The sequence below is a fragment of the Sphaerodactylus townsendi genome, linkage group LG10 (genome assembly GCF_021028975.2).
Source record: "Sphaerodactylus townsendi isolate TG3544 linkage group LG10, MPM_Stown_v2.3, whole genome shotgun sequence".
NCBI classification, from domain to species: Eukaryota; Metazoa; Chordata; class Lepidosauria; order Squamata; family Sphaerodactylidae; genus Sphaerodactylus; species Sphaerodactylus townsendi.
In genome coordinates, this window is record NC_059434.1 from 18707286 (window position 1) to 18720590 (window position 13305).

Consider the following 13305-nt stretch of genomic DNA (forward strand, 5'->3'; position numbering starts at 1 on the left):
TGTTAGTATCTAAAGTACCACTGGACTTCTGGGTTGTTGTTTTTTTCCAAATCAAGCATCCCTTCTGTGTGAATACAATATTATACAGAAGCCACACAGATTCTCAATTACCTGCGCATTTCTTACAAATGATGACACAGAGATTGACGGATGCCCAGTCAGGATCAGGAGCTTTACAATCTGCACAGGTCCTGTTTGAATCATTGAACCAGATCTTCTCCGCTACTTCATAGTCAGAGAGAGTTTCTGCGATGGATTCTTGCAGCACTTCAATCCACTCCTGCTTTTCTTTCTCGGACTCCGCCGTAAAACTGAAACATATCGATTCACCCTATTTTAAATACACACTAAGGAAGGTTTATTCCCTTAATTGAGCAACTGTTTAACATTTCATGGCCGTGGAAAGATAACAGCACGAAGATGAACCGTGAAGGATCGACAACAAAATGGCGGGGAGACCAAGCGACGGACATCCATTGAGTTTCAACAGAAGTTGCCATTTTTGTTTGCAATGTCCAATCAGCCTCTGTCCTGCTACGCTCTTCCAAATAAACCCACCTTTCCCACCCTGCAAGTGGGAAACAAGGCCAGTTTGCAAAAGAGAAAGACAGCTTAGATTAGGTCTAACTGCATTGGACGTTTGGGTGGAGGGGATTCTTTATTTGGTGGCTTAGGCTATCTATGCATAGCAAATATATTTGTTTTTCAGGCCAACTCCCCAAAAGGGCCCTTCAGTGGAACATACAGGAAATTTCAACATAAAACCAAAAAAAATCACCCATTTTTATAGAAGCTGGAACTTTTGGGGAGCTTCATTATGACCATATCATATCACTTACTGCACAAAAAAGGAGCACCTTCCCTATGAGGAGAGGCTGCAGCGTTTTGGACTCTTTAGTTTGGAGAGGAGACGGCTGAGGGGGGATATGATTGAAGTCTATAAAATTATGCACGGGGTAGAAAATGTTGACAGAGAGACATTTTTCTCTCTTTCTCACAATACTAGAACCAGGGGGCATTCATGGAAAATGCTGGGGGGGAAGAATTAGGACTAATAAAAGGAAACATTTCTTCATGCAACGTATGATTGGTGTTTGGAATATGCTGCCACAGGAGGTGGTGATGGCCACTAACCTGGATAGCTTTAAAAGGGGCTTGGACAGATTTATGGAGGAGAAGTCGATCTATGGCTACCAATCTTGATCCTCTTTGATCTGAGATTGCAAATGCCTTAACAGACCAGGTGCTCAAGAGCAGCAGCAGAAGGCCTTGGCTTTCACCTCCTGCATGTGAGCTCCCAAAGGCACCTGGTGGGCCACTGTGAGTAGCAGAGAGCTGGACTAAATGGACTCTGGTCTGATCCAGCAGGCTAGTTCTTATGTTCTTATGTTCTTAAAAAGTGTGGACCCTTGACAAGACCCAGTTCCCAGGCTATTGAGATTTCATGACTGGTGTTCAGTTCTGCTCCACTGACCAATTCCAGGTGCTGGTGGAACGGGCTGTCAAGCCACGCCCAACATGCTGGGTTTTAAAGGCAGGAGCTGTCCAGGGCTGGCTTGCCATTGGCTGCCTCGGCATAGCAACCCCCAGTTTCCCTGATGGTCTCCATCCAAATATTAGCTTCTGAGATCTAATGAGATCAGGCTCACCTGGGCCATTCAGGTGAGGGTCATTCCAGACACCTGACCCTTAACACATGTTTAAAACCCATTTTGTCTGTGCCTCCCCCAACCTTCCCTCTCATTTTAAATCTGAAGGGGGAGGCAGTAGAAAAGAGAGAGCTGGAGTAATATGCAGAGGTTGGATCCAGCAGGTTCTCACAGGTTCCCGAGAGTAGGTTACTAATTATTTGTGTGTGCCAAGAGGGGGTTACTAATTGGTGATTTTGCCATGTGATTTTTGCCTTAGTTACACCCCTCCTCTCAGCAGTAGCACGCAGAACTTGAAACAGTCTAGCAGGAGGTGCACCGGCATGCGTGGCAGCCTGCGCCTGCGTGCATTTGTTTCCCGCCCAAAGACTGGCGCAGCGGCTGTGTCCTTGCCACAGCCCCGCCCAGGAATGCCCTGCCCCCGGAATGCCTGGCCATGCCCCCGTCATGCCCCACCCAGCCCCATTGGCGCTATGCCACAGTTTGAATCCCACCACCATGGGAACCTGTTACTAAAAATTTTGAATTCCACCACTGGTAATATGCTTCAAATCTGCCCACCAATGATCACTTCTATACTACCTAAGTAGTTTTTAATCACTCTTTTCTGCTTTGAGATACTGAAGATCACCTGGGGGAAAGGCTTTGGGGCACTTGCTGAAGGGAATAGGCTGTAAAGGAAAGAGTTAACATTCCCTGCAAATGCTCACCCTCTCCACTACATGACCTACAACCCACACAAGCTGGGGACATGTCTGTGCACAGAATGTGCAGAGAATGCTTCATAAAGGGATGTCTTCAAAAGGGCCCCCACAACTAACACAACCGGCCTTACCTAAAGCTTCTGTAAGGTGTGATTATTTCAAAAGACTGCTTTGCTGTACGATCTACCTGTTTCACATTAGCCACGTTCATGGGGATTACAGTGATGCCATAACCAGTTTTAAAATCCTGGAAAGGGGAAATAAGACACCAAACCATTATTAAGGAGCCTCACACAATCCCTACTCAAAGCAGTGATTTACAAACATTGGTCTGCTGATGCTGAAATAAGGAAGAGAAGTCATAATATTGCTTGCTATCAAAGAACATTGAATGGAAACCTTTCCAGAACTATAATTTAGTATCATGCAAGGAGCACAATTTTTTTTAAGTACATTTCTTTAGTACTTTTCCTTAAGTGTTTAAAGCACTTCACAGACATTAGTTCAGCAACGCTTACAGCAACTTTGTTCTATGGCAGTGGTGGTGAACCTATGGCACGGGTGCCAGAGGTGGCACTCAGAACCCTCTCTGTGGGCAGGCGCAAACAGAGTTCGTCATGTGATAATAGTGTAATTATTTCAGGGAGATTATTACCATTAAACCTAAGACCTAGTTTTGGGGAAGCAGTGTAGGTAACCCTGTTAAACGCTGTTAAATCCTACTGATTTTCATGGGAAGAACGAAAGCGTGAACATTTTCTTGGGAATAAGCTCGATTGCTGGCAATGAGGTTTGCTTCTGAGTGAACCCTCCTAGGGTCGTGATTCACCCTTTCAAAGTGTTGCACAGTTGCTTCAAAGCAAAGCCACTGACTACCACCAAGCTTACTCCCGAGTAACACACGCCTTGGAGTCAACCGTTTTTTCTATACTAAAACCTCAGTATTCAGGTTAAATTGCAGTGTTGGCACTTTGCGATAAATAAGTGGGTTTGGGGCTGCAGTTTGGGCACTCGGTCTCAAAAAGGTTTGCCATCACTGTTCTATGGTGTGAGGGGTGGCAGAGGGATGATACCCTTCTAAACAGACACACATTTTAGGGGAGGGGGGGTGACATGAACTGGAGGGCAAACTACAAATAGGTGAAATAGATGGTATGTGAAGACAAGACAGCAGATAGCTGGAACAGGGAGTGAGGAAACTCATCTGTGAGCGACAGCAGGATGGGCATTTCAGTAAAGAGGCTATGAGTTGGAACTTATGCAACTTGCTCTTCATTGTATAAGGGATAAACGGGTGGCCTCTGCCCAATTGCTTGTGCAAGCACACTCTCCCTCTTCTCACGGGAGGGCCCAAAAGAACCCAAGGTCGACACTTTCTATTGATTAGAAGAAGAAGAAGAAGAAGAAGAAGAAGAAGAAGAAGAAGAAGAAGGAGGAGGAGGAGGAGGAGGAGGAGGAGGAGGAGGAGGAGGAGGAGGAGGAGTTTGGATTTATTTCCTACCATTTTCTCCTGTAAGTGATTTACTCCTTTTTTCCTCACCCCACAACGGATACCTTGAAAGGCAGGTGGAGCTTAGAGAGTTCTGAATAAACTGTGACTAGCCCGAGGTCACCCAGCAGGCTTCATGCGTAGGAGTGGGAAAACAAATTCAATTAAACGGATTGTAGTCCACTGCTCATGTGGAAGAGTGGGGAATCAAACCCAGTCCTCCAGATTAGAGTCCACCACTCTTAACCACTGCACCATTCTGACTCTTTGGGTCTTCCTCAATTCCTGGCCAAGATCTACTGGCCCTCATCCAATTTCATTTTTTTTACAAAACTCTCATAACTCTCACATTACTTTCCCTTGACCTTCGCTTCACTATCCCCCTCCCCTTGAAATCAATGGCTTTGCACCTGATCTATCGGCTCCACAGCAGCCCAGAGATTTCTCTGGAGGCTTCACAGTGACTTATTCATTTACTCCCATCAGCGGCACAGGCACTATAATCACCTGTCAGGCTGAGCTTGGCGGCACGTTATATAGCAATGCAGTATTCTTCAGTGGGAGGGCAAGCAGAAATAATATATGTCCCATGTCAAAATATGAAGTATGAAGATAGAAGGAAAAGTGGTCACCGTATCTGACTGCAATCGGGGCTGCCAGCAATGGTTCATATTTGCGTCAGAAAGAAAAGTCAAACAAATATGAACTGAGATCACTCTTAAATCAATAAAAGCTAAACAACCCTAGGATTCCAACAATGAAAGGAATGGAGTTCAGAGGGGTCACTTTGGATTTAGTATCCTTCCCGTTTTTTTTTTATTGCAGAGGTTCCAAACCACAGTATCAGCTATCTTTACTGGACTGTCTTAACGTGCACATAATGCAGGGGACCAGAGGTGGGATCCAGCAGGTTCTCACCAGTTCCCGAGAGTGGGTTACTAATTATTTGTGTGTGCCGAGAGGGGGTTACTAATTGGGTCTGCTTTTCCGTTAGAAATTCCATTACGTCCAAAAATCAGAAAGTCCTGTTGTTTCCTATGTGGCTGGTTAGCGAAGGTAGAAAACGGGATAATTCTCCCTGTAGGGCTGTTTTAAAAACATGTTTTAGAAATATGGTAAAGTTCCTTGTTTAAGGAAAGTATTCTTCTTTTGATTTCTAGAAACAAAATTAAGTATTTGAAAGTATTAAGTATTTGACAGGTACAGGCACTCAACTCCTCAATTAGAGGAGAAGTAGTTGTTTCTGTTGGCAGTAGACGATAGGACTTGCTATAATGAGTTTAAATTATGGACAGAAAGATACCAGCTGGAAATTAGGAACTTTTTTTACAGTAAAAGTTTTTTACAGTAACAGAAAAATTATTAATGCCCCACCCCCGGAATGCCCGGCCACGCCCCCGTCGTGCCCCGCCCAGTCCCATTGGCGCTACGCCACTGTTTGAATCCCACCACCATGGGAACCTGTTACTAAAATTTTTGGATCCCACCACTGCAGGGGACTAGAAATACTTAAACTGCACAGATAACTCATGCACACAAAAAGTGGAACTATGTTCTTATGTGTAACTTTGAATTTATAACTAGTGACCGACCATGCAGTTTTTGAAAAGTGCTCTTAAGGGGGAAACAATTTCCATTTATTTCTCGTCCATCTTTAGCCCCAACAGCAGCACAGTGGAGGTCACAATAGGAAAGGGAAAGAGAAGTCCCTCCGTGGGTTGGGAATGGCACGTGCCAGGCAGAGATTTGGGTGACTGCTAGAGCCCAAGCACTTCAGAGGGCAAAATTGAGTCACATGTCAGTGGGGCTGTTCCACCACTTACAAAGAGAAACTGATGCCCCTTCTTAAGAAAACGTAAGTGTCCTTAAGTCTTGGGAACATGCCCAATTCAGGGCATAATGATAGATCAGTGATGGTGAACCTTTTCGAGACCGAGTGCCCAAACTGCAACCCAAAACCCACTTATTTATCGTAAAGTGCCAACACGGCAATTTAACCTGAATACTGAGGTTTAAGTTTAGAAAAAACGGTTGGCTCCATGGCGCGCATTACTCAGGAGTAAGCTTGGTGGTAGTTGGTTTGCTTTGAAGCAACCGTGTAACTCTTCCAATGGGTGAATCATGATCCTAGGAGGGTTTACTCAGAAGCAAGCCCCATTGCCAGTAACCGAGCTTACTCCCAGGTAAAGGATCGCACTTTAATTCTTCCCATGAAAATCAGGGGGGTTTAACAGTGCTTAACAGGATTACCTACACTGCTTCCCCAAGACTAAGTCTTAGGTTTAATGCTAATAATCGAGCCCAGCAGCCCAGGCCAGCTTAGATGTGGGGGGGGGCACTCTGTTTGTGCGTGGCCACAGAGAGGGCTCTGAGTGCCACCTATGGCACCCATGCCATAGGTTCGTCACCACTGTGATAGATATAATGCTAAATTTACACGTTTAGATATAATGCTAAATTTACACGTTTGTAATGCCATGCCCGAATACATTTTTTGTTGGAACCTGATCACTTGGAGGCAGGAGGGAGACTCAGATTGTATTACATGTGATTCTTGCAGGGGCAAAATTCCTGTCTACGGTCTTCAATAATAACAATGAACTCATAATGTAACTAAACCATTTATAATTATGTACCTTGTTTTTTTCCTTTATTTGCTTATGACCACCTGCTATAATAGCATTAATAAAGAAGCAGACTCTATTACAAAATACAGCTAAGAGTCTAAAATCACAGCCTGAAAAAAAAATGGAACTTTGTCATCCCAGGTCTAAGAAACGGCAGATTCAGTCAAAAGGCTCAGGCTGTATTAGAAATGATAAAGTCATGGGTTGTTTTTTTTTTTAAAAAAAAAAAAGCATAGTGACCATTAACAGTCACTTAACAGATCATTAACAGTCATTTCCGCACATGCAAAATAATGCATTTTCAAACCACTTTCACAACTATTTGCAAGTGGATGTTGCTATTCCGCACAGCTTCAAAGAGCACTGAACGCAGTTTGAAAGTGCATTATTCTGCATGTGCGGAATGAGCCCCAGTGACCTCTAGCAGGTCTTAGGATGAAAAATAAAGAGCAGCACAAAAAAGCAGAAGGGTCCTAGGCACCGTTTAGCCAGAGACACCACAATAGTTGAGACCATGACTCCTGATGGCCATTCCATTATTGTTAGTCTCTACTTAATGTCCTTAGGCCTCTTTCTTCGTTTTTTAAAATAATCTTTTTTTCGTTTCGGGGGGGGGGGTTGGTTGTTGTTTTGTTGGGGGGGGGAATTGGCCTAAACATACGAGTGGGGTCAGAAAATGCAATTTATCACATCCTGCCTTAGTCATAGCAGTTCAGGATATGAAGGCAGAAAACTGTCTTTTTAAAAAAACAAAAACAAACCATTCCAACCCCTGGCTTTCCATAATTGAAGAAAAAATTGCCTCTATTGGACTGTCAGTGGATTCACTTTGCCCTTTGTCCTATTTAGAAGCTTATGGGAAATTAAAAGGTCAACTATTGGACAGAGAGTTCTCTACCCTAATCACTGCAGCCAAGAAAACGTGCTCCCCCCTGTATTTTTCTCTCCCATTTGAACGGGGCCACTTGGCACACTACCTGTATTGCTTAATAAACCCTGTTCAAAGGAGAGCCATAATGCTCGCCAGGTTTAATGTTATGCCTTCTGCCTTGTTACATGGCAGATTTAATAAGCAAGAAAAGGCTAAAAGATTGTGCCCATGTAACGATGGCTCAGTTGAATCTCGGGCCCACCAAATACTACACTGTCTCAGATTCAAGGAAATCAGATCCAAGTATGTGAATCTCACTCCTTTACATTTACCAGATCTCCCCAATTTAACTAGATTACACTACTTGTTGGACAACCCTGATCCTTCTCTCTGTATGATAGTGGCAGACTTTCTCCTGGAAATTACTAAATGCCAGTAGATTTCCTTTGTCCTAACATGTATATCCTGTATTGTATATGCTTTTTAATCTGTTTTTATTATTGCTGAACTGCTGTCTATGCCAATAAAGCTTGCTTCAAAACAACAAAAACAAAAACAAAAAAGCACAAATCCGTACCCTTTTGCCTGTGCCACTGAATTTCCTTTGAAAAAGAGTTTGCATCACTGTTCATATTCTTACACTGGGATACTGTTTAGATTCTAGCCTGTAATGCAGTGGTGGAATTCAACATTTTAACAACAGGTTCCGATGGCGGTGGGATTCAAATAATGACTGTTAAAAAGTATTAAAAATATATTTTTAATGTCACTTTTTTATTTTAAGTATTAAAAATATTAATACTTAATAAAAAATATTTTAAGTATTAAAGAAGTGATATTTTAAATGTTAACAACAGGTTCTACAGAACCTTCGGAACCCCCTGAATCCCACCTCTGCTGTAATGGTTATTTGGTAGTTCTGAAAACCAGGCAGAGATAAGACTTAAACTAGCAACTTTTTTGGTACACTGTTCACATGCTTAGAAGAGATACAGTAGAAGATTTAAAATGAACACCCGTGATGTTCGCTTTCTGCTTATATCCCAATACAGGAAAGAAGTAAGAGGAAGGTTTCTGTCTGTCACCTTAATATCCCTCCAGTACGGCATTTAAAGAAATCCAGGAGGACGATGCTAGAAAAAAACCGACAACCTTCGCATTTCCATATTTGTGAAAGAAGTCTACATGTAGCTCAGGATTCTTTGGAACATGGCCAATTTCCAGAAACATTGTTCATCTGTTCAGGAATGAGTACGGTACTCCCCATAATTATACCTTATCAAAACAACCACATTCATCTCATACCAATACGAGCAATATTCTTTCAAGAATAAATTTTCCTCTCCCTCAAAACACGTCTAATTGTTACAAAACGTCTGCTTCTTTTGGGTAGTGTGTTTTTAAAAACCGGAAAAGCAACTAGTATTTTTTTTAATGCCTCCTATTAGAAATTTATCCCTGCTAGAAAATCTTACCCAACCAACTTCAAGTTTGAAATTATCCTGCAGCCTCCAGTTCCATTACGGGGAAGTTTCAAGATAGAAGTGAGCCTGTACTTGGCTTCACACTTTTAAAAAATGATGTGATATACTATTGGATTTTTCCTTATCGGGTTGGATAGTAATCAGCATATCAACTTGACCTGCTCTCCTTTACTCAGTGTAATTATTCTAGACAGGTGCCATTAAAATTGCCCCCTGAAAGTCACCATGGGAATAGTTCCGGAATAGATGTGAATTTCAGCGGTTCTCATTATTATGTAATGTACTTGCTCAACCATCAGTCTATGGGATATACTATTTCTTTCATATCAAGGAGGAGGAAGAGGAAAAGGAGAAGGAGAAGGAGAAGGAGAAGGAGAAGGAGAAGAAGAAGGATAAATTGGTGCCAGATTCTTTTAATCTCTCCTCATTCATCTATCTGCAATATCTCTTTGGTACTGCCAATAACATTTCCATCATTTTACAATCTCTGAAAAGTACTTCCTCAAGACCACAAGGGGGGGAAAATTAGCTAAACAAGCATCCTTCAAATCAGGGTTTTGCATAAATACTCACTGTCTCGTTTCACTTCAAACCTCTTTCACAATATAGCAATGGTGGCGAACCTTTGGCACTCCAGATGTTATGGACTACAATTACCATCAGCCCCTGCCAATTGGCCATGCTGGCAGGGGCTGATGGGAACTGTAGTCCATAACATCTGGAGTGCCAAAGGCTTGCCGCCATGGCAATATAGAGTTCCATACATGTGGCATAGCATCTCCCTTCTGCGTACTAACACGCTGCAAAACACATTCTAAAATATACCTGTTCACTTTTGCAAATCCACACGTGGTTTCCTTGAAGCAAGGTAAAGATTTTGGCTTTGTAGCCCTTCAGTTCCAGATACCCACTCTTCTCGGAAGGAACGATGGTGTTTCGTATGCCAGAAATTTCAGGTTGCAACCGCAAGGCACCAAGTATTGTCTGCATCCAGTCATTTCTTTCATCTTAAAAAGAAAAGGGAAAAAAACCCAGTGCATTATAACTCTGATGTGAACACTTTTTAGTATTATTTCAGTGTTCGATTTTTAATTGAGCAGCAGTGGCGAAGGGAACTAAGAGCAGGTGCACTCTGATCTGGAGGAACCAGGTTTGATTCCCAGCTCTGCTGCTTGAGGTGGGGAGGCTTATCTGGGGAACCAGATTAGCTTGTGCACTCCCACACATGCCAGCTGGGTGACCTTCGGCTAGTCACAGCTTTTCGGAGCTCTCTCAGCCCCATCCACCTCACAGGGTGTTTGTTGTGAGGCGGGGAGGGAAAGGAGATTGTAAGCCCCTTTGAGTCTCCTATAGGAGAGAAAGGGGGGATATAAATCCAAACTCTTCTTCTTCTTCTTCTTCTTCTTCTTAATACTCTGGTTAGGGCTTTCTGTTATATTATTGCCACTGTAACTCTCAAGACACGCTAGGGAAAGGTGGGATATAAGTTTGGAAGTAAAGTAAGCAAAAACACACATTAGTTGTGAAACTAATGTCGATTAATCAAACCATGAAGAATTGTGACACAGAGTTTACTTGATAATATGCAACTAGACTGCACTTAGCCCTGGTGTCTAGGGAAATAACTGTTCACACAACGGGTCACTTGCATGTACAGTATGACACCAGAAGAGGTTTAAGCGGGCATAGATTGATTTCAACATTTGCTTGGACAACCACGTGCACATGAAAATTGGCATCTGTATGCACACATGTATGCACATACAAAATCAAAGTCAGATTTTTCTCGATCTTCACACCCAGGCCGTCACCTTCACATTGCTCTCTGTCAGCTTTATACCGAGCAGTGACTTGCAGCAGATGGCTGAAAGCACAGCTTTTAAGTGGTGTTAATAAGCGCTAAAGAAGGTCCTGGGAAAAAAAATCCTCCGTTTTACAGGATTTCATGAAAATCCTCAAAAAATGTGACTTATTTTTATCTTGCTACGCAGATGGTAAACTTTTATCAATTGTGAATCCTCTCAAACTTGGGTCTTACTTATTTTCTCATGCTGCAGAGGGTTTTGAGCATGTGTGTGTGTGTGTGTGTTAAACTTTATGCTCTGAAGAGTACAGTTGGGGCAGTAAAGGTAGGCTGACCAGATGTCCCGCTTTTGGCGGGACAGTCCCGCCTTCAAACAATTTGTCCCGCGTCCCGCGGGTTCTTTAAATTGTCCTGATTTTTGGGAGGCTGCCGCACTGCCTTCTGGAAACGAACGGTCGCGAGGCAGTCGCGGGTAGCGCCTTTCATCTCGCATCGCGCGAGAACCGCGACCTTCTGGGGCTTTTGTGCCGTTTCGCAGCCCTCACAGAGGCGAGAAGCGGCAACAGCTCTTGTGCGCGCCTCATGCAGCTGAAGGCTGGGCCTACCCCGTCCTGGTTCACAAAGGTGGCCATTTGGTCACCTTAAGTAAAGGTGAAGCCTCTAATAAAGCTCAATGGTACTTTTGTCATTAATTCTACAAGTAACTGCAAGTAACCTCATGAAATTTTGTTCATACAGTTCAAAAGGAGAGTAGCCTTTTTATTTATTTATTTTGTTTAAAACATTTATTAGCTGCCTTGTCACTTTACAGGAACTCAAGGTGGCTTGTAAATATAAATAATAACAAAATACAATAAAAACATAAAAAAGTAGTAAAAATTAATCATTTAAAACTGCCAGTAGGCAGAAGTACCAATCTAATGCCATCATAAATAACAACAGTTAGACTGAACCCTACACTGACTATTTGTTTACTTCCATCTTGTGTTTGTGTGTGTGTGCGTACACACACTGAGACCTGAGGACTCTTCAAAAATTGCCCCTATAAATCTTTGTCATGAAGATTTGTTAAGAAGCCGTTTAAAGGGCTCCAGAGTAGCAAACATACACATAATTCTCAGTTGTTTAGTTAAAGAAAGCATTTTTTTACAACTCTAGTATTGGCTCCTCTTTAGAAAAGTGGTAAAAGTGCATTCATACTATTTTGCTTTATAAGCAGGGCTTCCATATTGTCCAACCAAATGTAAAAGCAAGTATTACCACTTCCCCACCAGACAGATTTCTCTCCAGGTATGAAAGGGTGAAGCTCTTCTTGACTTTGGAAGGATTTCAGAGTGCAGTTAGACATCGGCCCTTTCCGCACAAATCTTTTAAAACCTTTTGAGGCGGGAAATAAAGCATCTCCATGGAGGTCCATCTTGTCCCCCCACATCCACACCCACACACATTTTAGTTCTGAAAACATTTTAGTTCAAGCCCCAAAACGTTTGCAGTGAATCCCCTTTAAAAACAATTCCTTAGGCTGAAACATTCTCAAAATGGGCTTCACTGCTGTGCAATCTCTTTAATAAGTTACAACAACAACAAAGAACCTTTATTGGCATAAGAACATAAGAACATAAGAACAAGCCAGCTGGATCAGACCAGAGTCCATCTAGTCCAGCTCTCTGCTACTCGCAGTGGCCCACCAGGTGCCTTTGGGAGCTCCCATGCAGGATGTGAAAGCAATGGCCTTCTGCGGCTGTTGCTCCCGAGCACCTGGTCCCGAGCACCTGGTTCATAAGAACATTATATACACAGATCCACTTAACCAAGTAGAGGGAAACTAAAATAAATGTACAGGTAGAGAGGCTGATGTTCAGGATTTGCTCCTAAAGCGCTGTTTTATATACAAGTCCAAAAATTTGGTGACTGCATTGTTTGCATCACTACTGGGGCTGTCCAACAGAAAGGTGATCTTTTGCAAGTCAGATGCATACTCTTTTTTGAGTAGCAGGGGTGACAAGTATTTGACTCTGGGTCCTGTGCAAAGTGGACAATAAAGTAAAATATGGTCTATAGAGTCAACACTTCCCGTTGCCTATGCATAGCCTTTGGCGGCAAGGGGTTTTAGTGAATCTCCCTGTTGATACGGCTGATGGAAGGGCATTGCAACGGGCCAACATCATTGCTCTACGGGTTGAATAAGTTTTCTAGGTCTCTCTGCCATCCTCGAAATTCCTCCTCAGTGCCATTTTCTGAGCTCACTCAACATTCCCCCCTCCCCTGTTTATCTGATCATCTCCATGAATGTTTCAGTTAAAACTACTGCCACAATTACTTTACGGAGCTCCAATCTGGGGAGCAAAAACCGCTGAGAAATTAGAGAGTGTTCAATCTTTGTTTCTTCGTCGTTTATTGGGTCTTCCAAACTCAGTCACGTATCAAGTTCTTTGTTTAGAAACCGGAGCCAAGACAATTTTTTCCTGGGTTTGGCTCTCTTTGTTTAAATACTGGCTTCGCCTTCATTATAGAGCCCTCCCGGGCAGTCTCACATATTTTCTGTTAAGCGACCACTTCCACTCCACCTGGCACACCAAAATTATCAAGCAAATAAACAACATAGGTGTATTCTTTTGACCCCAACTCCTACTGGATTGGGACCTTAAAGACAGGACTTTCGGAGATTTCCTTTGGA

General features: G+C 42.8%; 1 protein-coding gene across 9 annotated transcripts in view; it reads right to left on the reverse strand.

Moving 5' to 3' along the window:
• Positions 1–13305, reverse strand: part of ARAP2 (ArfGAP with RhoGAP domain, ankyrin repeat and PH domain 2) — a 153761-nt gene that overhangs the window by 86630 nt on the left and 53826 nt on the right. For all 9 annotated transcript variants that reach the window (XM_048509908.1, XM_048509911.1, XM_048509910.1 and 6 more), the window contains 3 exons: positions 9650–9831; positions 2485–2600; positions 112–311 (listed from right to left, as the gene is read on the reverse strand). In XM_048509908.1, coding sequence (XP_048365865.1) covers positions 112–311; positions 2485–2600; positions 9650–9831 — 498 coding nt within the window. The remainder of the gene's footprint in view (positions 1–111; positions 312–2484; positions 2601–9649; positions 9832–13305) is intronic.